Source organism: Opisthocomus hoazin, chromosome 2, assembly GCF_030867145.1.
Source record: "Opisthocomus hoazin isolate bOpiHoa1 chromosome 2, bOpiHoa1.hap1, whole genome shotgun sequence".
Taxonomy (NCBI): domain Eukaryota; kingdom Metazoa; phylum Chordata; class Aves; order Opisthocomiformes; family Opisthocomidae; genus Opisthocomus; species Opisthocomus hoazin.
The window spans coordinates 58,523,167-58,549,302 of NC_134415.1; the positions used below are offsets into that span (position 1 = coordinate 58,523,167).

Genomic DNA, 26,136 nt, shown 5'->3' on the forward strand with positions numbered 1-26,136 from the left:
CTCTGTTTCCTATCAATTTTTAATTTTATGATGTGTATTGGAGCCAAGCTTTATAGAATGAAGACCTAAAGCTGGAAGGTTTCATTGAGGGAAGGAGGGTGAAGCCTTGTGTGACATCAACAGAAATACAAAATACAAGAAGTTCCTAATCACTAAACCCTAATGTAGGAGGTGTTTAAGGATCTAGTTAAGGCCCAGTGGTTTCAATGACATTTGATCTTCTATTTATTTTCTTCTCTCAACAGAAGTACTTTCTTCTGCTGTAGACTTTTAAATTCCTGTGTGAATGTGAAAAGCAGGGAGCATATTTATTCTCATAGCCAGAATTTTTCCAATCAGTTCCTGTCATTCACTTCCCAAGGCCCACATCTGGGCCGCAGGGCTTTTGGGTCTGCCTTGGCTAAAGTGCTTTGCTGGGTGTTGGTTGTGTTGAGCAATGGACAGAGGAACCAGGACTTGAAGTGAGGTTCTGCCATGTTGAAAAGCTTTTAAATTTTTGTGTACTTATTTGTATGCCTACTTCTGGACCACACAGATGATGAAGGGACCTCACATTGGAAGAAGGACAGGGAGAGCTGGAACTGCTCAGTCGGGAGAAGAAAAGGCTCCAGGGGATCTTATCAATATGTATAAATACAACCTATGTAAATACAAGGATACAAAGAGGACAGAGCCAGGCTCTTTTCAGTGGTGCCCAATGACAGGACCAGAGGCAGTGGGCACAAACTGAAACAAGGGAGATTCCCTCTGAACATTAGAAAACACTTGCTGTAAGGGTGACCAAGCGCTGGCACAGGTTGCCCAGAAAGGCCGTGGAGTCTCCATCCTAGGAGATACTCAAAAGTCACCTGGATCTGGTCTGGGGCAACCAGCCCTAGGTGGCCCTGTGGGCATGGCGGTTGGACCAGATGACCTACAGAGGTCCCTTCCAGCCTCAGCCACTCTGTGATTCTGAATCCCTCTGCTGTGTTTTTGGAAAGCTGTAAAAATTGTTTTCTTTTCTAAGCATTTTGATTCAGTTTTCACTGTCTCTTACAACAGTTTAATGGAAATGGACACAATTGTAATTTAAAACAGAGATGCCAAAAGAACGAGTTTTCAGTTGTACCCAGGGGCGCAAGGGGGAAGAAATGCTTGAGCTTTTCCTGGGGCACCATGTAACAATTCTAGAATTAAAGCCTGAAAAATCTACCCTTAAATAATACGGTTAAAAGGTAGATTAAAGCATGCGATGTCATGAGTGTGATGGTGAAAAAACTCTCAAAAAAGTATTCCCAACCCTCTCTATGACATGTGTTTTTAGCACATGAATATTTACATAATTAACCTATAATGGCATATAATATAACCAGTAATAGGACTTCCATTTATTTGCTATTATAGTTTTATGTCTTTTTTTTCTTTTAAATGTAAAATAACTCATCAGATTGAAAGTATCCTGCAATAAAGTGTAATCTTGCAGTAATACACCACGCTGTGTGGAAACAGATGGAGTTTTCATTAAAAACAAGGCAAAGCTGCTTAAGCACTAAAACTAGGAACATCTGCATTTTGATTTCTGTGAGATCTGGGTGTTAACTGAAGTATTTCCAAAGATACTGGAAATGGAGCAGAAGATTTTCTTACAAATGTGCAGTAAAAAAAAATTCCAGCACCCAGGCTGAGTAGATGTGGAGCCTTCTCCCAGTTTCTAAATTTTCCCATATTTCATAAATAATGATTTTTTGCGTAACAAACCTCATTCATGCAGAAGAACCAGTGTCGCACATTTCCAGCAATGTTGAATAACGTAACTCATTGAATAATTCTGTTTTTTTCAATATAGAGAAGGTATTGTCAATCAAAGAGAGCCTAGCTACAAATGTAGACTTCTGAATGATAGTTATGATCAAATTTTTAATTTCCTGTGTTTTAGAAAATGCATTTACCAGAAATAATAGACTAGACATAAACATTTTGTATGTGTTGTTTAGCCTCAGTAGTAGTTAAGGTATAAATGTCAATTCATTGTGAAATTATGCCTTTTTCACTTTGCTGCATGTATCAGTGTGCAATCACAGCGTGCAATTGATTTAACAACAATCAGTTGTTAAAAGTCTAGTTGCTTTGAATATTCTTGAGGGACCTTAAGATGGGAAAATGACGACAGCAGTGGTTTTACCAATGGAGAACTGTTAGCATCCACTGTCAGTTTTATTTGGCTTCAATAAATATTTGTAATTTTATTTATCTAGAAATTCTTTACTTTTTAAATTATTTATAAGTGTACAGCTTGGTCAGTTTTGCTTCTTCCACTTTTGCCAGTAGTGGTACCTGCATAGTGGGAAAAGCCTGACTGTTTCTTCCAGAACTGTGAGAGGGAGGTGTTTGTGGCCCAAGAGCTGAGGGAAATAGGAAGGGCTGAGATTGCTGCAGGGAGTCTTGGTAGCCTGGCCTGAGACTTGAAATAATAGCTTCTGTCTTTTAGTAAGGAGGCTGGTATATTTAGGAGGGAGAAAAAAAAAAAAGGCGGATAAACTTTCTGTCTTATTAGTCTACATCCTTATCCCCTTGCCAAATATATCAATTGTTTTAAGAGGAAAATAGTCACCCTACAGATTTTTCTTGTTTAAACCTTTAAGGGACCACACTGTCATCAACTGACCCATATTTTTCTGGGACTCAAGTTGTTTATATAGAGAGAGTTCTGAATGAAAGCTTTAAATATTCTTTGTCATGTCATGTTTGTAAGCCACTCCATCCTGTGTTCTCGATACATTTTAATGGCTAGTTGTGTTTGAAGTAATGCAGAAGAAAATCAAAGGTAGATCCTTCTATGCAAGAGGATGTACTTAGTATGTCTTTGAAAGTAAGCAGATTCCAGGTTAGTATATGCAATGAAATGGTCTGCAACCCAGCCGTTGAGGGCTGTGATTGAGAAGCTCTCTTGTCCTGTAGTGCTGGGTTATCTCAGTGTTTGGCTGGATGATTTCTGGGTTTCACTTAGCTGCTGCAGGGTGCAAAAGTGGGATAGCAGAGAATTAGAATTGAATAATGGTCCCAGTTTAGGATATCCTCAAAGAATTGGAAGCAATTAAGTTGGCACAAACTGATTGTTTGGTGGTGGATGCAGAACAGCTGAAGTCCACACCTAGAATTGAGATCTGGCAGTAGTTCTGTGCTCATATGTGGATATTTGAGGTCTTGCAGACTGTTTGAAAGTTCAGGACATTAGCTTTGATGCCATTGCCAGATTCTGTCTTAAAAATAATGTAATCAACTGAAACTGCAGGAAGGAATTTAGCCTGGTTAGGCTGGAAGTAATTAATCTCTTGGTAATTTTTTAATTTGCTTTTGTGGTGGTGTGAGCAATTCAAAGCCAAAGGACGCAACTCCTCACATCTTGTGTGCCAGGCCCTGGACTTTACTGCCATGGGAGCCTGCAGCTGCTAAACACTGATGTGAACTCCGGGGGCAGCTAGGTCAAGCTCACAAACGAAAATCCATGAAGGAGTGTGAAATCCAAAGACCCCAGGTGGTCTAGGTTAGGAATTGCAGACACAATAGTGTCCCCCAGCCTACAGCCACCTCCTCTCAGACAGTTCTGCCATGTGTGCTTGCTCCAGGCTTGTTCTCTTGCCTCAGCTGCCACTCGCAGTCCTTGCTGGAAATAGTTTATAAGCTCACGGGACTTCTGGCCTGATCCCTGCGTGTTAAAATTTTGCTATGTGACCATTTTCAATTTAGCTGTGTTTTAGAAGTGCGTGAGATGATCCTCAGATGCCTCGTTCCCTTTGGTGCCCTCACGGGGGAGCAGCGAGGCTTAGCTTGGTTGGTGGTACCCTCTGATGAAAGGCGCTACACGCACAAGCATCAGATTTAGCTAATGTGTTTAAGTGACTATTGGGCAAGGAATGTATGCACTTTTTAGTAAAGTGTATGTGCTGAAATATACTGGGAGGGAGGAGAAGAAAAACAAAACCAGAAACATCCATTCCAGTGGGACGTGCTTGACCATCCAGCAGACACGTCTCTAGCTTGATATGAAAGCATTACGTAACATTTGGAATACGATTAAACGGGAGAACTCTGTGTAATTGTAACAATTAACAAACACTGCATGTGATTTTCAATGTTGCATTAGGTGTTAGCTAATATTTAGGTTTGGTTAATAAAATGTGTGAGGGGATTGAAAAACCAATTACAATAACCCTATTGTTGGAGTATTTGCTGTTGTTTTGTGCTCTGTCGTTGACCACCTAAGCTGAGAGAAATCTCCTGACTCCTATTTGTTTTCTTTTCCAGTGATATTGAGATTTCCCGAGCGCAGAGTCCAAAAGCTGTTGATGTGCTTGCCAAGGAGATAGGATTGCTTACAGATGAAATTGAGAGCTATGGCCAAACCAAAGCCAAAGTACGTTTGTCCCTGCTGGAAAGGTTAAAGAATCAACCAGATGGAAAATATGTTCTGGTCGCTGGGTAAGGACGCATAGCAATGTCATTAATATCCACCCTTTGCACTCATATTGATATAAATGTGCAGCTTACATCTTTTTTAATGCACTTCACAAATAAGAACCCTGAATGTTTACAGCTGTACGTTGCTGTCTTCTGAAAGCGAGCAGGTTTTGAAATTTTTTGAAGTAACACAACTTTTTTTTCAAACTGTTGTTACTGAAGTAAAGTGTGCTTTATAAAACACAGTTTGTTCTAAGCTTCTTAAATGTTGTCTGTTGGTGTGTGGAGTTTTTCTTACTATTTTATCAGAATTTTGAACGTTTAACTTGAATATTTAAGTCTGCATGTATTGTGGCTGTTTATAAATAAACTTTTACAGAAGCTACATGCTAATCTGTTGATATTAACAATAAATACTTTTTTTATTGCAGAACAGATTACAAAGTTAAAAAAGCCATGTTTTTTCTCTGAAATGTAGACATGTCTCCAGGCGGGCTTATCCTGCTCTCTGTTCCCACGATTATGGCAAATGCTGTGCTCAACAGGAATTATGCGCTTCTCTTCTGAAGAGCTACAGGGTTTTTCTGTGTTCAGTGACAACATTTTTTTTCATTCACCTGGTTTGCTAGGTGAAGTTCAAACTTCTAATTGTGAACAAACATGAAGGTTTTCATTAATATTTAATTTGCAATGTATTCTTTGTAATCTGAACTAATCTAAAATGGTTGCTTCCTTGTAAGAAAAACCAATCAGGTTGAAAATATACCTTTAGGCAGATGCAGAAGGAGAAGGCTGTTCTTAGCTGGCTTGATCTACCAGTTCCTCAGTTGCGGTAGAGTTTTGCAGACTGTTTGCTTTAGTACCTTCCTGTAGGGGCAACCTGGTTTTCTGGCACTATCTGAGACGGTGTTGTTGTAGACCTGATGTTACAAAGCTGAGGCAGGCAAGTTATGAAGCTGTCCTCAACGCTGCATGGTGGAACTGCAATGTATAAAGATGTTCTTGGAGAATGCTGGAGCAGTTGTTTAACAGAAGGAAATAATAGCTGCTTGAGCCTCGTTTCCTTCGGTAGAGTTTTATTTTGTGTTTTGCTGCTTTGGAGAAAGAAAAGCAGACTCAGCATTTGGCTGAGTTTGGAGAAAGTTGCTACCACGTACTTTCAGGCTTGCGTTGTCAACTGCATCACTTGGGCACCATGCTGCAGGCTGTGCCAGGCTTCTCTAGCAGCAGACTCTCCCAGGAGCAGAGCTCCTTTGAAAGTGTCTGGAGGTGTAAGATAGCAGGATGCAAAGCCCCATTCGGCAGGATTTTAGTTGTGTTAGATGGCATGCACCAATGCTTACATTTCTTCACAGCGCTTTGTCTCCCAGTCTTCTTCAAGGGAGGTATCTCAGGCAGTTGTCTGAACGCTGTTCTGTTGGCGCAGATAGAAGTGTATATCCATGGGAAAGAAATGGGGAAGTTTTGACTAGCAAAGATGAAAAGTTGACAACAAATAGAAAATTGTATCTACTTATGTTTATGTAACGTGTAAAGACTGAATGTGCTTCGCGGACAAATGGCTGGGTTTGGTACCTACACAACTTGATTATGCAGTGTGTTGCTATTTGTAACTTCTCTGAAGTCAGTGCGTTTTGTGGAGTGAGTACAAAGCCGCATCTGCTGCAGGAGGACTGCTTGGGCAGGGCGGCTGCAATAGTGGGAACGTTCTCTTCCGAGAGAGTTCCAGGTTTGACTTTGACGTGTTCTACATATAAAATATAGATGTCGTTTGTGTTTATGTGTTCTCAGCTCCTCTCATTTGCTCAACTGACTGTAGCAGACAATGATTTTAAGAAAAGTGGGGAACTGCATCTAGTGGGGAAACATTCAGTACGGTGAAAACTGAATACCACCCAGGTGTGGAAACTGGGAAGTGAAATAATATCCTCAGTTACCTGCTTCATCTGCTCCCTGCCAAGGCAAGGTCAACCAAACCCTGCTATTTGGATTATTTTGTTTGTTCACAATAGCCAAAGACATTTAGAAATTGTTTTAGGATGATGCAGTATAGGTCTTCAGAATAAGTTTTCAGTGCTTCAGAGGAAACATTTAAGATATATGCTTATACTTCAGGGTATTTGGTCCGATGGAAGTATTTATTGTGTATGATGTGAACTTTTCATATGTGAAGGGAGTGAAAAGTGTGTGTGTGTATTCAACAAGCTGCAAAATGTCCAATCTCCATCCATGATGCAGCCAGTGACATTTGTGCCTGTAATTCCCATTGGGTTTAAATGTTTGGTGATGTCTAGGAGTTATAAGTATTTGCTGCAGATGCTCTTCTAGTTTATTCCTGATGTGCTAGAGCCCAAACTTGTTTTGAATAGCAAAAGGCAACCAAATGTACCTTTTTTATCTCTAAGGATAGCTGTATTTATGGCTTTTAAAAAAGTTGCTACTAACTGGAAAGTCTTCTTTGCCCTTTCTGAAAGTACACAGATACGTCTAAATGCCTCATCCAATACATACTTTGTATGCTGAAAAATTGCAGTTTGATTACAGATCATGTCACCCCAAAATAGGATGAAGACTGAATTTCTTCATAACTTCCATTTTCTTCTGTGTGGAGAGCATTCTTTTCACTTTTTTTCATTCACACTTTTTTTTGTGTGTGTGACTTGCTGTAGGGCTCATGTTGAGACACCTTGGGGTCAGAGCCACGCATTATCATGGAGTAATTAGCTCCTGGGCGTCAACTGCCTGTATACAGGCTTTTAGCATGCTAAAAAAAAATTATGTTGCAGGTTATGTTAACTCAAACTGCCTCCCATTCACTGCAAGCTGAGAGCATGCAAATGAACAAAGCTTGTGCATGACCTAGTAGCTAAGTTTAGTGCCTAGGGTAACTTAATCATGCATTCAAGCATGTAGATAGCATACTCATAAACATAATATGAGACTACATCTAAAATTTGTTAGGCTCTGTGCCTGTGTGTGTTACAGCATTTTGTTTTTAAACGCTCCAGTGCTGTGGCTTTTACCAGTTAATTCTGGAAATTTGTTCACTGCAAAAAGGCAAGCTGAGTAATAATAGAATGTGAAGAAAATATGAAATATAATGCAGATTTTAGTAACAAGTGTGTTGGATTTTTAAAGCTGGAAAATTTAAAAGCAATACTTTTCACCTAATATTAATAGATTGTTTTGTGATAAACTAGCTTTTTGGTAACATGAAAAAGGAGGGGAATACAGACTAACTTAATGCTTGTACAAGTTGAATGATGATAAATATCTTAGGGACAGAATTTTCAGATTTGGAATGGCATTTTACTTCTAATGGGTATATATAGGATTGTATTTCTGTTCACTGTATTTCCTGGGCCTCAAGGTGCTTCAAAGAAAAGAAAAATGGTAGACATAAGAAAAAAAAAAAAAGGAAAATAAAGGAAAAATACAGGAAAGAATAAGTAGGGAAAATACCACTATGTTGATGCACTGAAACTTCTGATAGTCCAAAGCAAAGTCATGGCTGAGACAGTTTGTCATGTACTTGTCGTGACGTTGCACAGCTCCCAACTGGGATTGCCTTGGATGCATCTTCGTCAGCTTTTGAGAGTTTGTAGTTGTGGATTGCTCAGTCTGTTCCTGGCATTGTTCAGTCATTTTGGCTTCACAGTGATCACTCTGCTTTCGTCTCTGGAAGCTCCGGTCCCGTTTTGAGGATGTCACTGCGATGTTTTCATGATCTCACTCCGATGAAGTAGCAGGAGTTGCAACGCTTCTGTGCTCAGAAATAATTTTCTGACAGTTGTGATCTTGGATGGGAGGTATATGTAGGTGAGGCTGTCATTTATGGGAACTCGATTGCTCAAGTCCTCCATAGCTACCCTTCGCAGGTTTCCGTGTGGATCATGGGAATGATGAACTCATTAAAATCTTTGAAATTGCTGGTACTGATGAGCTGAGGATAGGAAATTTGAAAGAGGAGGATTGTCCATATCCAGTAATGTTCTTGCTGGAGTCACAGTGGCTGGGGTAGCTGTGAGGAGGTTACAGCTGGTGCAGTGTATCATCTCACTGCTTGTTTATTTTCTCTTTGGGAGACCTCATGTAGCTTTCCCACAGAAACAGCTCCACTGTAAGCCAATGTGATGTATAACAAACAAACAAAGAGTCTGCATATTCTTATCTTTGTTTTGATATACATAAAGAGGGAAGGCTTTCCAATGTTAAGGAAAAGTTACTTTGCCAAGGAGCTGGTGACTGCTCGGTAAGTGGCGAAGTAAGAAGTTTTAAGGAGGAAAATCATTGTGGGGTTTCTGTGTTTAGATTGAAAACATCGTAAAGAAATTTGAAGAGTAATGCAAATGGGTGTAAAAGTCTCTTGAAGTTCATTAATATTCACTGTATTTTAAAGGAGGGTTTTTTTCTGGATTTGCATAAGATCAAAACATAGCATTGCACAATTGAGCTAAAGTTAGCCATTGGCAGTTGTAATTTTATACTCAGGCAAGCGAGTGACCTAAGTTGCCAGAGTGTAGGCTCAGTAGTGTAGCCAGCAAAAACATCTCAATATCCACAAAACAGTTTAAGTGGATTGTTTTATTTATAGAAACTGATCAAAGCAGGCCAGGTACAAAAGGGAAGATATTTAAAATAAGCTTTCTAAGGAAATTATTGGAACAGAAATTTCAGGCACTTTTTTTTTTAAACTAATATTTAAAACTGAGGTTATGGTAACTATTGAAACTATTAAACAACTGTTTAGCTCTTAAGGTTTATCCTGTAGTCTCCAGGCTGCTACTGAGCCTCTGAGAATCAAAGGTGTCCTGCTAGGGCGTCTCACGTAAGATGAGAAGTTGAGGACAGCCAGTCTGGCTTCACTGAATAGTGTGATTTGTGGAGTCCTCACATTTTGTTAATTCTGTCAGGTAGAAAGAGACTGAAAAGTCATGTTTCTGGTTTTGACTTCTCAGGGGGTTGTGCCTATTCCTAACTGCTGCAGTGGCCAAGGTTTCTTGAGAGAGTGTTACCCAAGTGCTGTACACCATTTATGAAAGTCTGGTTGCTGATTTTCTTCATCACAGCTGCCTTTAGATATTTTGAGCCTTTAGATATTCATCTGAGTAACTCTAGTTCCATGACGACTAAGGATCACAGGGCTTCTCACAAGGGAGAGAACAGATTAAAACGAGCAAACCCGTCTGAAGAACGCATTGAAAGTGTAGGCTCTTAAAGCCAAACAGATTTGATGAAGTCGAGGTCCTGTCTGCAAAGAAGTGTTCATTTACTGCTGCAAACCAGTGTGTGCTTGCATGAGTACACTGGTGAAAATAAGCTTGCTGTAGTTCATTTTTACCCCCACTTTGATGGGGGCTGATTCTCCCAGAGGGCCACATTCTCAGCAGGGATGTGGCTAGTACAGAGTAGCACTGTACTGGAAATTCAGCAGAGGCAAAGTCTGTTCCTCCCAGTCTAATCAATGAGCAATGATGTGTTTCTCTTTTTGTTCTCTCTTTCTCATAGATCATTCGCAGTGCTTTCTGACTCGTTTTACATTGTCATTTTAGAACAGACCAGCCGGGTTACCACAGCATTTTAGTAATGTGGCGCTTGATTGTGTGTGTCCTGTGGGACAAGTAGATACTGTTCTTCATGCAACTACCAACGTGCCTTCTGGTTATGCATTTGTCAATTCCAATTTCCTTTTCTTTACTGAATAGTAGGCTGCATCTTTGATTTTGCTTGTTTCATGAGAGTTGTAAAGAGTCCCTGCGCTGCTGTGCATGGGAGGTCAGCCTGCTGCCGTGTTTTGAGCTGCGCTTCAGTAAATAACCTAGTAATGGTGCCTCTGAATTCTCTCGAATGTGAACTTCATGTGTCTGATGTTCATAAACAGAGGTAACCACCAACAGGAAGCACTGCAAATACAAGTTGTTTTGTTAGTGTTGAGCCGTTGTGTGCACTGGGGTTTTGGGGTTTGTGGTAAGTCCTTTACTGGTAACTTCCAGTAAACAGTTATAAGTGTCTTTTTCATAGCAGAATAGTTTGCGTTTTGGGTAATTTGTTTGCTTTGTTGTTGTTGTTGTTTTTTAAATAATTAGTAGCTATAAGAGTTATTATCTTGTGAAGTGTTCAAAGTAGCGCAGTAATGCCTCAAGATTACTCATATATTCTTTAAATATGGTTTTAATGCACAGGAATAAGAGGATCAAGTAAATGAGATTAGGACAATAGACAAAAGTGAATGAGATGGTAGGACAACAAGGGGCAAGGAGAAACCGTGCTATTAACTACTTGGTTTTGGGCAACCAGTGTTAGAACAGTAGTCAGGAGGGTGAAGCTGGTAGTGAAAGTGAGTCAACTTCTGAAAGAAGCATCTTTGTGCGAAAGTAATGATCCTGGGACAAAACTGAGATGGCAGAAATAGTGGTGGGAACACCTGAAGCTATCATGGTAGCAACAGCAAAACTGGGAGGGCTCACTGTCATGACAATGTAGAGATTAAAAGGTATCCATTCTAGGATCTGCAAACGTGAAAGTAAAAGAAATGAAGTGGCATTCTGTGCCCCTGCAGTTGATTAGAAGGAAATAAGAAGGCATAGTATGGATAAAAAGACAACAGGGACCGAAACCACTTTTGAGAGTAGATAAAATGGATTCTGATCAGGATATGCTCTAAATCAGCCACCTTTTGTTGGCTCTACATAGATATTTTGCTAAAAATGTGTGAATTCCCTTTTAAGTCAAGGGAATGCGGTTCTAGAAAGGGGGGATGAGATAAGCTGGATGGTAAGTTATTGATGATACTTTAGAATGTGATGGTTGTCGAACATGATGTTACGAAAGTGGCAAAAAACGAATAGAAACAAGTGCCCAAATGAAGTAATCCATGTACTACGTGGTCATGTAAGAGTAGTTCAAAGCTACCAGTAGACAAAATATATTTCTGAAGAGTCTTAGTTCAGGGAATGTCTTACGGATGTACTTTACCCCATTGATTTTGCTGGAACTTCAGTTAAAACTCTTTTCTGAGCAGGAAAATTCTTTCCTAGAACAGTATAGAATATGTTAATTTGGCTTGCCTCCTATTGCCCAAATTTTTCCAGACACATCTAACAAAGGCTTCTTTTTTAACAAAAAGCCCGGGATCTGATGATTATATAAAAGATAGATTTGTGAAAAGTTAATGTTTTTCATGTGTTTACATTTTGGGGGACAGAGAAGGGCTTTTGTCAATCTGTAAACTATCTGAACTAAGCTGAATCTTAAAGGCAAGGAGAAAACACAGATGTCTTCTTGCATTTGACAATTTTACTAATGTTTTTATGCCATTTGAATTGTGATCTGAGGATAGCAATATCTTGGAAAAATTACTAGCTGGGAAAGGAAGTGTTTCTAATTAGAGTTAGATGTTTTAGCTCAAGTTTTGAAGAGGTCCTAGGGTAAGGGTTCCTCTTTGGCTAGGATGCGTATGCGTGTGCATGCTTGTATTTCCTTGGGAATGAACATGAGTTCTTAATGTCAGCTTCAATAAGGTACGTACTTCTCTGCAGGTAGTGAAGGCAGCAAAGATATGAATGGTTGCGCTTCGCCAAAAAGTGTGACTTATATGAGTGGAAAAAGGACTGGAGCTTTCTTCTCTTGCCAGTCAGAAGGAGAAATGCTGTGCCTCAAATGAGTCATTTGACAGCATTTTGGAGATGTGAGATGTGTTCGTACTTCAAGGAAGACAAAGAAAAAGAAAGAAAACCCAACACCCCCAGCCCCCTTTTAACGTGAATCATAAACAAATGTGCTGACCTTGAAAGTAGGGAGGACATCAATTAAACTGAGGTGTCTCATTCACAGAACGGTAGAACCAAAGAACAGTTTGGTTTGGAAGGGACCTTAAAGATCATCTAGTCCCAACCACCCTGCCATGGGCAGGGACATCTTCCACTAGACCAGGCTGCTCAAAGCCCCACCCAACCTGGCCTTGAACACTGCCAGGGAGGGGGCAGCCACAGCTTCTCTGGGCAACCTGTGCCAGTGCCTCACCACCCTCACAGCAAACAATTTCTTTCTTATATCTAGTCTAAATTTACCCTCATTCAGTCTAAAGCCATTACCCCTGGTCCTATCACTATATGCACTTGTAAAAAGTTCCTCTGCAGCTTTCTTGCAGGCCCTCTTCGGGTACTGGAAGGCTGCAATAAGGTCTCCCCAGAGCCTTTTCTTCTCCAGGCTGAAGACCCCCAACTCTCTCAGCCTTTCCTCATAGTAGAAGTGCTCCAGCCCTCTGATCATTTTTGGGGCCCTCCTCTGGACCTGCTCCAACAGGTCCCCATCTTTCCTCTGCTGAGGGCTCCAGAGCTGGATGCAGGACTCCAGGTGGGGTCTCACCAGAGCAGAGTAGAGGGGCAGAATCAGCTCCCTCAACCTGCTGGCCACGCTGCTTTTAATGCAGCCCAGGATATGGTTGACCTTCTGGGCTGTGAGCTCACACTGCTGGCTCGTGTTGAGCTTCTCATCAACCACCACCCCCAAGTCCTTCTCAGAACTGCTCTCAATCCATTCTCTGCCCAGCCTGTATTTGTGCTTGGGATTGCCCCGACCCATGTGAAGGACCTTGCACTTGGCCTGGTTGAACTTCTTGAGGTTTGCACAGGCCTACCTCTCAAGCTTGTCAAGGTCCCTCTGGATGGCATCCCTTCCCTCCAGCATGTCGAATGCACCACACAGCTTGGTGTCTTCAGCAGACTTGCTGAGGGTGCTCTCAATCTCACTGTCCATGTCGCCGACAAAGATGTTAAACAGTGCCCGTCCCAATACCGACCCCTGAGGAACGCCACTCATCACTGGTCTCCACCTGGACATCAAGCTCTTGACCACAACTCTGGTTGTGCACTGAGTGCTCCATCCATCAAATCCATGTTTCTCCAGCTTAGAGACAATGATGTTGTGTGGGACAGTGTCAAAAGATTTGCACAAGTCCAGTTAGATGATGTCAGTTGCGGTTCCCTTATCCACTAATACTGTAACCTCATCACAGAGGCCACCAAATTTGTCAGGCATGATTTGCCCGTAGTGAAACTATGCTGGCTGTCACCAATCACTTGCTTATTTTCCATGTGCCTTAGCAGAGTTTCCAGGAGGATCTGCTCCTTGAAGGCTGATGAATTTTTCTGCTTGCAGTATCAGCTGTCATTGTTTCTTCATGAAAGGGACAAGGCTAGAGTCTGAATGGAGGTCACAGTCTCTGATCTGAGATTGGATGTCTTTCTAAAATACTGTCCTGGCTCAATTGTGGTCTAGATGTGGGAGTTATAGCATGAGGTTTTTGAGCTTTTGTATGGGTGGTCGGACTGTGATTGTAATTGTCCCTCATCACCCTTAAATCTGCAAAAATATCACAAAACACAAATGTAAAATAAGTCATATTCAGTTGAATATAGTGACTTTTGTGTCCAGTTCATCTGTCATTGTTGAGGGCTATGATGACGTGGAAGCTGGAGAGAGGGATAACTGAGCTCTACAAACAAAAGTGTTGGTTATTTAATTGAAAATATTCTATTATTTCATTCAGAGCTTGAACGGTGGGAATAAAACATTCATACATTACTACAGAAAAGTATTAATACATGCTTGGAGTATCTTGATGGATGGTTAGTTAATGAAACTGGTGAGACTTTTGTGCTGTAATAAAAATGTCTAAATTCAGTATATGCTTTTTAGAACTTTTGCCAAAATAATCTTCTCTTTTTCTGCTAGCATTGTAAATTGCTTAAATAGAAGACACATGTATATTAGCATTCCAGGCTGAGCTAGGGTCTAACATTGTGGCAGTGTTTTTGTGGAGATAAAGTAATCTTATTGAAATTTGCTGTACAAATATTCTCCATTGAAATAAAAAACTGTAAGTTTGGATATCTTTAGCCAGGCAAAGAATTTGATTAATCTTTTTTCTTGTTTTGCTAGAATAACCCCTACACCCCTAGGAGAGGGGAAAAGCACGGTCACCATTGGTCTCGTTCAGGCTCTTACTGCACACCTTAACATTAATTCCTTTGCTTGTCTGAGACAACCTTCACAAGGGCCTACTTTTGGAGTTAAAGGTACATAATATTTGCAGACTCTATGACCTCTTTCAGATTAAAAGGAAATCCTGCTCTTTTTTTGCCCTTTTATTGTCTTTTTTTTTTTTAATTCTCTAGTTACTTCACTAACTCAGTGGGTTGTCTGAATGGTAGCAAATTGTATCTTTAATAAATGTATAACTAATAGATAAAGGTTTCTTGCACACGTCTTCACATGTAAGGTTCATATCTATGTTCATGTACTTAATGTGTATTGATAGTGCAGGCAAAGCCCAAACATGATGAAAGGCATGGGGGTGAGCTAGCCAGGTGGAGTTTTGTGTCAGTACACACACTTCCAGCCACTCCTCTGCTTGGAGACTCTCTAAAATGTCTCTAAATGTTACTGTTTAATTCTTCCTTGAGAATGAGTCCTAAATCCACCTGTATTGATTTGAAATATCCAAACTAAGGAAGCTGGCAGTTATGCGTGTGGTTCAGCTGTGTCTGCATCATGCGTTTGGCTAGGTCTGAACCTCTCTTTTCTGTTCTTCTGAGTTGTATCCCCTAATCACGGGCTGCTGCCTTTTTGCCTAGAAGCCCTTTAAGAGCCTGAGGGCCAGGTAAGAGCCAGAGTTCAAGCCTGTCTTCAATGCTCATAGGAAGTAATGCAATCTTTTTTTTGCCATTTCTCAGCTGAGGTTGGTGCCTCACCAACAAGTTGGGCAAGCACTCCCCATCTGCTCTACTTTGCTTTGCTGAAGTTTAAGTTAACAAGTTTGATTTCAGCTGGAAGGTTCCTGGTGCTTGGTGCTTCTCAGCCAAGACTGGTGCATGTGAGTGCTTTAATCCCTCCACTCAACTTGTGAGAAGGCTACAGCAACTCCTTTGCCTGTGCTCTGGGAGGCAGTGGGGAAGGAATGCTCAGGCAAGGGCATGGAGGATTTGTTCAGAAGCAGTGCTTGCTCGTGACTGCTATGTCTTTCCATCCAACAGCTGCATGTGCATGACAATGTCCTAAATCTGGGCAGGAGCAGAAGGTAACCCTTATCTAGCCAAAGTCTGGGCCAACCATTGTGTGTAGGCTTTCCTTGCGGTTCAAGAATTCCTTTTTTACTGCCTGCTGAAAAAAGCCAGCAGCATTTAAGGAATTCTTGTTTGTTTGGGTGCATCACTGATCCCTGAATAGAAATTAATATGCAGAGAAATGTGTCATCAACACTGTATGTTTCACTTTGTGTGTTTAAGGGTGGTTGGTTTTTTTTCCAAAACTGGTGCGGGTCTGATATGACCATATGCTTTCCTGTGCAGGTGGAGCAGCTGGTGGTGGATACGCTCAAGTGATTCCCATGGAGGAGGTGAGACAGTAGGGGAGGCAGCAAGTCTGTGTCCCTGTGGGAGGGGTGGGTAGGCCGAGGTGGCTGCTGCAGCGCTTGGTCAGTGGCCAGGGTCTGCCTGGAGAAATGAGGTGGTCCTTGCCATCATCTCCACGTGGTCCTTGCCATCTCCACATGGTCCTTGCCATCTGCACGTGGTCCTTGCCGTCGCCTGCTGTGTGACAGGGGGGGCTGTGGAGCAGAGGTGCAAAAACGTTGGACAGATACTGTGTACATTTATTGTAACATCTCAGCTATCCTGCAGGTGCTTCCTGAGAAGAAAGCCCGCTGTCTGCGCATAACATACAAGGCACAGAGCTGACTACTGCTATTTTTTTCCTTTATATCCACATCTATTCCAGAAAACAATGAGAAAGCATTATTCCTCTGGTGGAGTAGAAAAAGGCAGGGAGGCCCAGGGCTGATGGGTTGAGAAAATTTCATTTTCAAACACATATTTAATATTTCTTTTTGTCACTGAATGTGGCAAAGTGGACTTTGTTCTTAACCATGCTGACCCTCCCGTGGTAGTCTGAGACATGTCCAGAATACTGCAGAGGGGTGAATTCCACAACTTTTGCTAGATAAGTAAAAGGAGGATGATTTGGCTCAACAACAGTGATAAAACAGAGAAGTCTCCTGTGAAAAGTTGTTTTTCCCAGGTGCAGGCTGTTGGGGAGCTGCAGGGGCTGGGGGTCCCCCTGGGGGTGGCCCGGCAGGGCCCGGCAGCCGGGGCCTGTCCCACTGCCCAGCCAGGCGCAGGCAGCTGGGGGCCTGGGGCAGCCCCAGCCCCGGCATCAGGAACTTCCCTGGGGCCGGGCCGTAGGCCCGCGGTTGGGCCTGCCTCGGCAGGGACCGTGGCAGGGCCAGGCAGGGCTGTGGGGAGCTGGAGGGTGGCCCTGCTGCGGTGTCGCTGGGCCAGGGGCTGGCGGCCCCAGGGGCTGGTGTGGGGTCCTGGGCCATGGGAAGCCCTGGGGGCCCGAGCAGGGACAGTCAGGGCTGGTGGTGCCTCCGGGGCCTGGCGCTGTCAAAGGGACAAGTAAATGGATTTCTGTTGAAGGTGGCATCATCCCTGGCTCTCTTCAAGGGCTTCTGAAAGTCCTGTGCTGGCTTTGGAAGGAGCCGGCTGGGTGCACACTTTCAAAATACTCTCACTGTGAAAACGGCGATACCCTGACTGATGTGTTCACCCTTCCCTAGCACAACATTCACAATGTAAAGCTTCATGATCCACACGTTGATGAACAGGCTGGGTCAAGGACAGAGACAAAATGTATACCACATGTAGTGTTTCTTGTTGGTTGCCTGCTGCCATTGGCGCTGGGCGCCTTCCTTAGCCTCCCTCCCTTGTCCTCAGCAGGCTTAGCCGTGTGCGCAGAGGCTTCAGCGTGCTGTAGTTGATGGCAGGGTTTTGTGTTGTTTTCCAGAGCATAAAACACAAGCAGGTTCTCTGGGCGAAGGGGCACGTAAGGATAGTATGGCTAAGATTATGCATATATTCACAGTGCTTATTTGGAAATGCATGATGAACACCCAAAAGAGTCTAAATTACACCTCACCAAAACCGCTCCATGGCCCGAACTGGTGAGGTACTACCTTAAAAGTGTGTGGCTGGGCCAAGCAGAGCCCTAGTGCAGTGCCTAGTTACAGTTTTGATCCCCTGTTGCACCTGAGTGTGAGCACAGTCATGGGCTGATGTCGGCTGCCATCAGTGCCCCTCCGCAGTCAGTGCTGCAGTGCAATTAAACCTGACCGGTCGCTTCCTTCTGTCACAGGTATATAAAAAATACAGTACCTACGTAACACAAGTCCTAATCTAATCTAAACTGCTGATATCAGATTCTTCCACAAAACTGTTGGGCAAACCCTGTATCAGCAGAGTTCATACCTGATCAGTTATGGGCTGTTGTCCTGTGGCTAGCAGAAAGCTGGCATACATGCCCAAAGCCAGCATGCATGGTTTGCGCTGGAGTATTCAGCAGAAATCCGCACCTCTGGTCTGGGTCAAACGATAAATACTTGACAGTAAAATGATTCAGTATTAACGATGTGGAACCATAGACCTGGGCCTTTCGTTCTTGGATCATTTAGCAAAAAGTAGAGATGTCTGTGGCTTTGTTTGGCTAAACAAAAGGTAGTTTACTACATACTTGGGTGAAAACAAGTCCTTTGTATAGCTTGGTTCAGCCTTGATAATATTTCATCTGCTCATATAGGTGATTAATCTGTGCTGCAGCCTCAAGGAGATGGCAGCAATGGTTTCTGCTAATCTGTCTGAGATTAATAAATTGCATTAAATGGTTTCTTATAAAAAGATTTTGTTGTTCACCTTCTAGTTCAATCTTCATCTGACTGGAGATATTCATGCTATAACTGCTGCGAATAATTTGCTGGCTGCTGCTATTGATGCTAGGATCTTGCATGAGAACACTCAGTCTGATAAGGTGAGAATTAATTTCTAATATCCACATGACATTTATTTTTGTCAATTTTTCGATAAACTACATTTCACAGCAAAATAAGTTGATTATCTTTTTATTTTTCCACCGTGGGAATAGAAACTATCACTGAAGCCATTCTCTGTTCTACTGGGAAATTATGCTTACAGAATGTATTTTTTATGGTAAATAGCTATCACAAGATGGTTTTTAAAATAAGGATCTTATGCCTAGAACCTTATCAACTATTTCAGACTCTTCTAAATAGTCTAATAAAAGATGTTTTCCCTCTCTCTAAATCTTATCCTTTTTCATAACTTGTATAAGCCTTTTAAAGTTAAAAATTGTGCTTCTGGTGTATAGTTGGCTATGATGTACCTTAAGAAGAAGGGGTTGGGGGAAAAGTAAACTGCATCCTCTTCCGTCCAGTAAGTCTGTTGTGACCTTAACACAAATGCTAAATTGAGTCTTTAAAGGGAGAAAGTAAAGGAAGGAGTCTCCTTTTTTGGCTACAGTGTTAAAACTGAACAGAGTTGTCATATCCCTTTTCCTTGGTATGACAGATGTGCATGTAGGCTAGTTTGCAAATGATAGTTGTAGTCTGAGTAGTTTGGACCTTGGCTGAAGTTTTAAAGGATTCACAATTTCTAAAATAATACCTTTTTTTGGTGAAATATAGAAACACAGTCATTTTGGTAATTAGATTTAGACTGCTAAATAATAGGCATTGCTCAAAAAAGCTGCCACCTGGTCAGAACTGGTTTTTGAATGGCTAACTGGAACTCCGCAACTTACGTGGCTGGGAAATTCTTACTGAAATTAGTCTAAATAAAATAAAAGCATTAGCTTTTTATTTAAATAGTTCATAGTTGTAACTTTTTTATTTCGTTAACATTTTGTGTGTTTTTTCTAGGCTTTGTATAATAGACTGGTTCCAGTGGTTAATGGTGTCAGAGGATTTTCTGCTATTCAGCTTGCCCGTCTGAGAGTAAGTTGTTGAAGTACTCCTTCCTCAATTATAGTCTTTATTCATAAAATGCACTCTTCTATGCAACTCATTTAAAATTATTTGATGTATGGGACGAAGTTTGTATAAGCCTCCCTCATGTATTTATCATGTCTAGACTTTTTTCTAAAAGCTCGTCTTGCAAGTAATAGAATCTGGGTCTGATATTATTTTCATAATCAACATTTTTGCTATTTTTTTCTCCTGAAATAAACCAATAATGTTTTTAAATGCTGTGTCTTTCCCGATGAAATATTGAAATGAGAGTTTTTAAATACTTTTCCTATTATGGTAAAGTCACATCTGAAAGTTCACATTCTTTGGTTTTGTGATATTTTCTGGTTTTCAAGATTTATTTTAGCATATACTTCTGGGGTTTTATTGATGTCAGTTTGACAGTGTTCATTCTTTGAGGGGTAGAAGTACATCTGTGTGCATAGTGTATTTTTGCATCCTGAATGCTTCCAGAAAAACTTCCTATCTGAAGAATGAATCTGGATTTGAGGCTGCCATTCTAATAAATAACAAGAAAGCAACATAGTCCTGTAGCATTGGGCAAGGAGAATATGAACCCCTTGAATATGAACCTTAAGGACAACTTCAGTCTTCTGCTTCCAGTTCCATGTTTGTTGTTGGCTTTTGAGTCCTGACTAGTGTGATTTCAGAATCACTGGATGGCAATGGATAGCTGCCAAATACACACTTGGAATTGGGTGGGTGGAAAGGAGGATAGAGGTAATATCAGCTTCTGTTTTGGAAAAAAAAAAAGTAGTTTTGGAAAAAGAAAATAGTTAAATCGTTTCTCATAACATTTTAAGCTTTTGTGCTGCTTGGTTGAAAAACAGTAAACTAAAATGTGGACGATATCTGCTTGCCTCTGTGGCAGAGTAGATCTCTCAATTTTCTGTCAGAATATTGGAGTATTTTTGTCCTTGTTTACACTGTGTGTAGGATAACAGGTAGGGGAGAACGGGGAGCGGTTTGGTTGTTCATGACGTACTAGCTATCTCTGCAGTTGAAATGGATTCATTCACAGCTTTTCACATGAGCTGCAACTGAGTAAAATAAATTTGGCTTTATAACATTCAAGTGCATGCATCGTAATTTCCAATAAAACTGAATTATTTAGCAGGGAATTATTTTTAGTATAATGATTCCTTATACCTTAAAAAGAAATCAAATGTAAAAAGGTGTTTTTATGGGATAGGGTTACATTTTTTTCAAAAGAGGATTATTAAGATTGAAACTCCTCCCTTACCTGTGTGTTTTGGACTTGTAATTACAGAAGGTCCCATGCAAATTTTTTTTTTTCAAACTTCGTCTCTAACCTCAGCAGCTACCTTTCTCATTCCCCTGCTCCTCAGCTTATTTCTCTTCTTCCCAGAAATTACTAGTTCAAGACCTCCTTACCTCCTGTCTTTACTTCTATCCCAGTCTTTTCTTTGTCTCCTTGTGCACGTCAGCTCTGTATCTTACTCCCTCCTGTCTGCATTCAGATCAGTCAGCTTTTTCCTTGCTGCTTAGATCCAGCATAGATATTGTTGAGACCCTGGGAGGGACAGACTGCTTACTTTGCAGTCCCAGTGCCCAACCCTCCTTGCAGCAGTTGAAAGTTATAAAAATGACTGAAAATTTTGCTATCAGCCATCTGTGAAAAAATGCTCTGGGCAAAATGCTCTGGAAAGATGTATCTGGAAAAACGCCTGATGCACCAAGCAGGAGGTGTGAGCACTGAACTCTGGCTGCCATCCCTCAGCAGAGATGCTATTGGGATATTGCTCTTTTCTCAATCTGCCTATTTTTGTAGAATTTGTAAGAAACTATCTCCAAGACTTCTCCTAACTATGTCAAATTGGATTAAAATTGGCCAACAGATGAGAAAAATATTTATTTAGGGCTGGCAATTGAGGACATAAGCCTTTCTTGATTAAAACTGGTGTGAAAAATTTTAGGGTAGCAAGTGTCAAAACCTGCAAGCTGTTGTCAACAGCTTTTTGCCCTTCTTAGTACAGTGGAAAATGCCCCATTGCCTGCATCTGGGTTTGAAAGCATCCCTCACAGTCTGAGAGACCAATCCTCAAAAAGAAGCATAGTGAAAACAGTTTTAATATTCTCAAAATTATGTCCCCAGCCTTCTAGAAATAATTGTTGATTTAAACAAGAAAGTAAATGTGGTAGCTCTTTGAAAATGAGTATTTTTAGACTTTCAGATTTGCTTTATTTTTAGTTCTGAAGTGTAAGCATGTTGGTTATTTCACTGAGGAATGCTTTTGAATACCAGAGAACATGAAGATTTTTTTTTTTTTCAATTTAAGACTACAGTTATTAAACACAGTTTTCTGATCCAACTTTATGTAGATTCACCTGAAGAAAGGCTTGGTGTTGCTAAAATAGTGAATCTGTAAAAGCCAGGAGGTATCAACTCATTCATTATAAGTGACTGACTTTGTGGATGATGGGCTCTTAAAGCAGAAGTTATTTCGTTCAAAGGTGATTCACACAAGACAACGCATGGGTCTTTTAAAGATTTCCACAAACTAGAGAAAGCAATTAGTCATCTTTTTATTAGTAACTGATAATGTTGAATTTTTGGTTTATGTTGAGTTGCTTCTGTGTAAGAAAGCAATTGCTAATTTAATGGCCTATGAGTATTTCTCCTTTTTTATTTCATTTCTCCATCTACATTTGCCCCTATTCAAGTTACAGGTGGTTTCCTGTGTGCTTTTTTTTTTAAAACAGTTTGGGTCCTGACTAGCTTCTTTCCAAAATGGTTACTGAAAGAGAGGATGATAAGCCAGAGCAGCTATACTTTTTGAAGCAAAAAAGCCACTTCATTGCATTTTTTTAACTTGTTTTTACGTAGAAGCTGGGAATAAATAAGACTGATCCTGGGACTTTAACAGAAGAGGAGATCAGCAAATTTGCACGCCTTGATATTGATCCATCTACCATAACATGGCAAAGAGGTATGTACTCAGAAAGCCTCGCTTCAGCTTGGATTTAATCATAATTTAGTTCCTAATTTGCTTAATTTTACCCAAATCAGGGCTGTTTCTGCACTCTTGACTGTAAGAACAACCCATTTGCAAGTGGGAAATGTGGGTGCATAACAAATTTGGGTGCAGTATGTTGCTTTAAACTTGGTCAAATGTCTGCAGTAACACAAGAGATTTTGCTAAGATTCTGAAGGATAGGTTGCACTGACAGTTTAAGTACATCCCTTGTCTCTCTCATATAGTACATCTTAAAACATACGAAATTGGCTTTTCTGTGCATTTTACAAATCTTATCCATTCTTTTCTTTACTGTGTCTATTATGGTTTTTGATTATTTGTACTTACTCTACCTGGTTTTGGTCCCTCATCCTCCCCAGCTCAGCAGCCTCAGTCGCTCACAGACTAAATACGCCTCAGGGATTATGTGTTTTTTCTATTTTTAAAGTGTCTTGTTTTCTTTGTTAGGAAGAGTAGGTGAAAGAAGTGGTACAGCTTCAACTATGTATACCAAGCAAACCGATATCTGCTCACACAGCCTTAGACAACTCCCCTCTGCATTTTCCAGTTCTAGTGCTGCATGAAATTTCAGTGTTTACCTCGACTTCTGTATCTCTCTCTTTTTAAGCAAGTAAACTCTGCATAAGGTTTTGAGCTAAATTCCATTGGATTTTATTTTCTTCATAAGTTCTCAAACACCAAAGATATTAATTCAAAATCATAGTTAAATGGAACGTATTGTGATACTCAGAGAAAGAAGGTTGAATCTGTTGAGAAGTGAGGAGTCTTGGCCATGCTTTACTGTGCCCTTTGTGTGCATGTCAAATCAGACTTGTGATATTTTTCTCAAGATAATACTGGGGGATGTGGCATAAGATGTTTTTTATTAGTCACACAATGTGTCTGGAAGAGACCTGTATTAGGACGAAGGAGTAATATAAATATTTAGTGTAATGTGACTCACCGTTTTTATCAGCACGGGTTTGGGAGGAGGCAACATTACTCAACAGCTGTTAACCTCGAGTGAGTTACTTAATTCATCTCAAATCATGTTAGTGAAACTTCTATTCCACACAACTCTATGTGATGTACATACTTAAAAATTTAAGGAAAAAATTTGGTTTTAGGAATGTTTTAGATAACTTGGAAAGTGTTTTATTTGGGACTGTTTCTGCAATCCATATGTCTGGGAAGCTTGTTATGTACCAGGGAATTTGCAGGGCAGAAAAGAAAGCTATCAGATTGTCTGAAAATTAATTTTGGTCAGGACCTGTTTCCTTAGAAATGTCACAAGCTTAAAGTTCGTTGTAATCTTATACTGACTTGAATGGGTACAACACACTGAAAAGAAGGAAAGCTTCCCCTTACTTGTCCTTTCCCTGGTATTCAGATCCTGTTTATATATCTGGAGGATAAGGAAGTAGATACATTACACCTAACACTTGGTTGAACCTAAACTTGCCTGAATAGTTTACTTTGGGTAAGGAAGAGGGAAAATCTAGAGAAGGAAAAATTGCTTTTGTGGCAAAACCAGTTATTTCCTATTTTACTACTTGTAACTACAGCTGTTGGAATCCTCCTGGAGAAAGAATTCTGACCATGATGAGAAAGCTAGTCTGTTCCAGGGACCAGAAATTGTTGCAGGGGTAGTTATAATTTCAAGGTAAGGGTGTTCAAGTTACATGATTTCACTAGGAAGGGCTGGATAAAAAGCAGCCCACTGGCTGTCCAGGCTGGTGGGAATGCTAGTTCCCGCTTTCAGCAGTGCCTGGGTAGACAGGAAAGGCATTTAGGTCTGCTCAAGGCTGCTCACGAGGGTGAGCTTCCTGAGAGGAGAAGGGGTAAGTTTGTGCTGGAGAGATCAGCTTGGCATATGGCCTCACAGTGGCATATGGTACCGCAGCTTGGTATGAGGCTGCTGCTTCCATGTACCAGCCTCTGTTCTGCAATTTCTGCCAGTACTGTAGTATTTTAGAGTATGTCTGTATATAAATAGAAACCAAAATGAGTTAACCAAATCTGTGTTGCACCATCCCTTGAGTGGAATTCCTGAAGAAATTAAGGGCCTAAATTCCATGTAGTGGGAAGAAGGCATGTATGGTATTTACAACAGCCCCATAAGAAATGCCCAAGAATGGCAAGTGGATTGAACCTTGCTTTTCTCCCAGCTCACTCACAACCCCGAACTGGGGTTATATTGGATTGAGACTCAGACTCCCTCTTGTTGTTGGGTAATTATGTCATCCTTTTCTATACAGACATATTTATTAATCTCCCAAAGCAGCAGGAAAAATGGGAGGAGGTGTTTTCACTGTTCTTCAGTACACGTGACTTCTCTGGAGGTTCCTTGATTCTCAGCTTCTAAAGGAACAGGGCTCAAATCTACGTCTACCAGAAGGCTGACTTGATTGCCAAGCTACAGGCTGAACTGATCACGAGTACTTTCCACCCTTTCTTTTAGGGCTGGTGCAAATGGAAACATTTGTAGGACTAAAGAGCGAATAAGAAAGAGGGAGCCTGATTTTGCATTCTGTAGGGATTGCCGTTCCTGGGAAGGAGAGGTCTTGGAGTTTTCCAACAAACATAAACATCCTCCTAATGTTTCTTCCTAAGAAACGTTGTGGTCAGTTCTCAGGAGATGAGAGAGCTCTTCAATTATTCTCAGTCCTTCCTTTTGGTTCCTGCAAAGGCACGTTTGAAGTTGAGTGTTGTCAGTGCAGAATTGGAGAACTTTTCTTGCGATGATTGTTAGTGAAGTTAGCAATTCCACAGGATGGTTTGGACATGCCCTTGCAGTACTGAAAGTGTTTCCAAGTTAGAAATACAGTTGTCTGAAATTGAAGTTGTGTTAAATAGCAGATGGTTGGTCTTGGCGGTTGAAAAAAAACTTCCCTTGAATGCTGTGCAGCTGAATGTGGAGTTAGTTACTGTGATGTGAAAGAAAGTGACTTGTCTGGAAGAACCAATCTGACAGCATAATCGTCCTTTAAAAGAGAAACAGAACGAGTTTAACCTTCACCATGCAGTCTTAAAATCAATTATTAACAAGTCAGTGACGAAGCAAATGATATGAGGTAGGTCTGATGTCCATTGTATTGATTAAGACAGATTTTTCTTATGTAGGTAAAATATTAATTTGTATGTTAGAATATAAAGAATCCGTTAGCTTCAAATACTGGAGTTGTTTCAACCTGTTGTCTAATGGTATCAGCTAGAAGGGAGAAACCAAGTCAGTGCTAATGCTGACACGCAGGAGCGTGGCTGGCTGTTTGCACTCACTGTTCAAGCACTGAATCTTACATGTATAACGACATGTATGCTTGCAAAAACATCCAGGTCCCTGAGTCCTTGTTAACGTGTTTTGCTTTTGCTATTCCCTTATTTCAGTGGTGGATACAAATGACAGATTCCTGCGCAAAATAACAGTTGGGCAGGCAAATACAGAGAAAGGATTTGTCCGTCAGGTATGTAAAGGCAGTTAATGTATCTCATTCTGGACAGACTTTGCTTTAGAGGCCAAGAGGTGTTTCTGCAGCTCTTTCAGCACACTTCTTTGAATAGCAATGCTAACATCTGTTGCTGTTGTATAGTATTCTTGCAGTGAAACTGATTGTATTAATGAGCAACTGAGTCCAAAGTTTCAGAAACAGAAACCAATGCATATTGCGCAAGGTCTTGAAAACACTTTAAAAAATTGCATGTGTTTGGGATTCAACATTGTCGTCCTATGAGTATAAAAGGTGCCCTTCTGCCTTCATAAAGTTAGTTTGTATGATTTTTCTTACTTTTTTTAAGTCTCTCAAACTATTTATGTAGTATTTATGTAATTCAAATTGCATTTAAATT

General features: G+C 40.8%; 1 protein-coding gene across 4 annotated transcripts in view; it reads left to right on the forward strand.

The window, feature by feature from the left end:
* MTHFD1L (methylenetetrahydrofolate dehydrogenase (NADP+ dependent) 1 like) overlaps window positions 1–26,136 on the forward strand; it is a 162,825-nt gene that overhangs the window by 22,023 nt on the left and 114,666 nt on the right. For 3 of the 4 annotated variants that reach the window (XR_012763159.1, XM_075413791.1, XM_075413792.1), the window contains exons 11-17: window positions 4,285–4,458; window positions 14,380–14,516; window positions 15,789–15,835; window positions 18,190–18,297; window positions 19,205–19,279; window positions 22,161–22,263; window positions 25,678–25,754. Coding sequence is in view for 3 of the 4 variants with exons in the window: in XM_075413791.1 (XP_075269906.1) it covers window positions 4,285–4,458; window positions 14,380–14,516; window positions 15,789–15,835; window positions 18,190–18,297; window positions 19,205–19,279; window positions 22,161–22,263; window positions 25,678–25,754 (721 nt within the window). In the remaining variant the exon portion in view is untranslated. Of the gene's footprint in view, window positions 1–4,284; window positions 4,459–14,379; window positions 14,517–15,081; window positions 15,101–15,788; window positions 15,836–18,189; window positions 18,298–19,204; window positions 19,280–22,160; window positions 22,264–25,677; window positions 25,755–26,136 lie in introns of those variants that run through there. The other variant, XM_075413793.1, reaches the window with a different exon arrangement.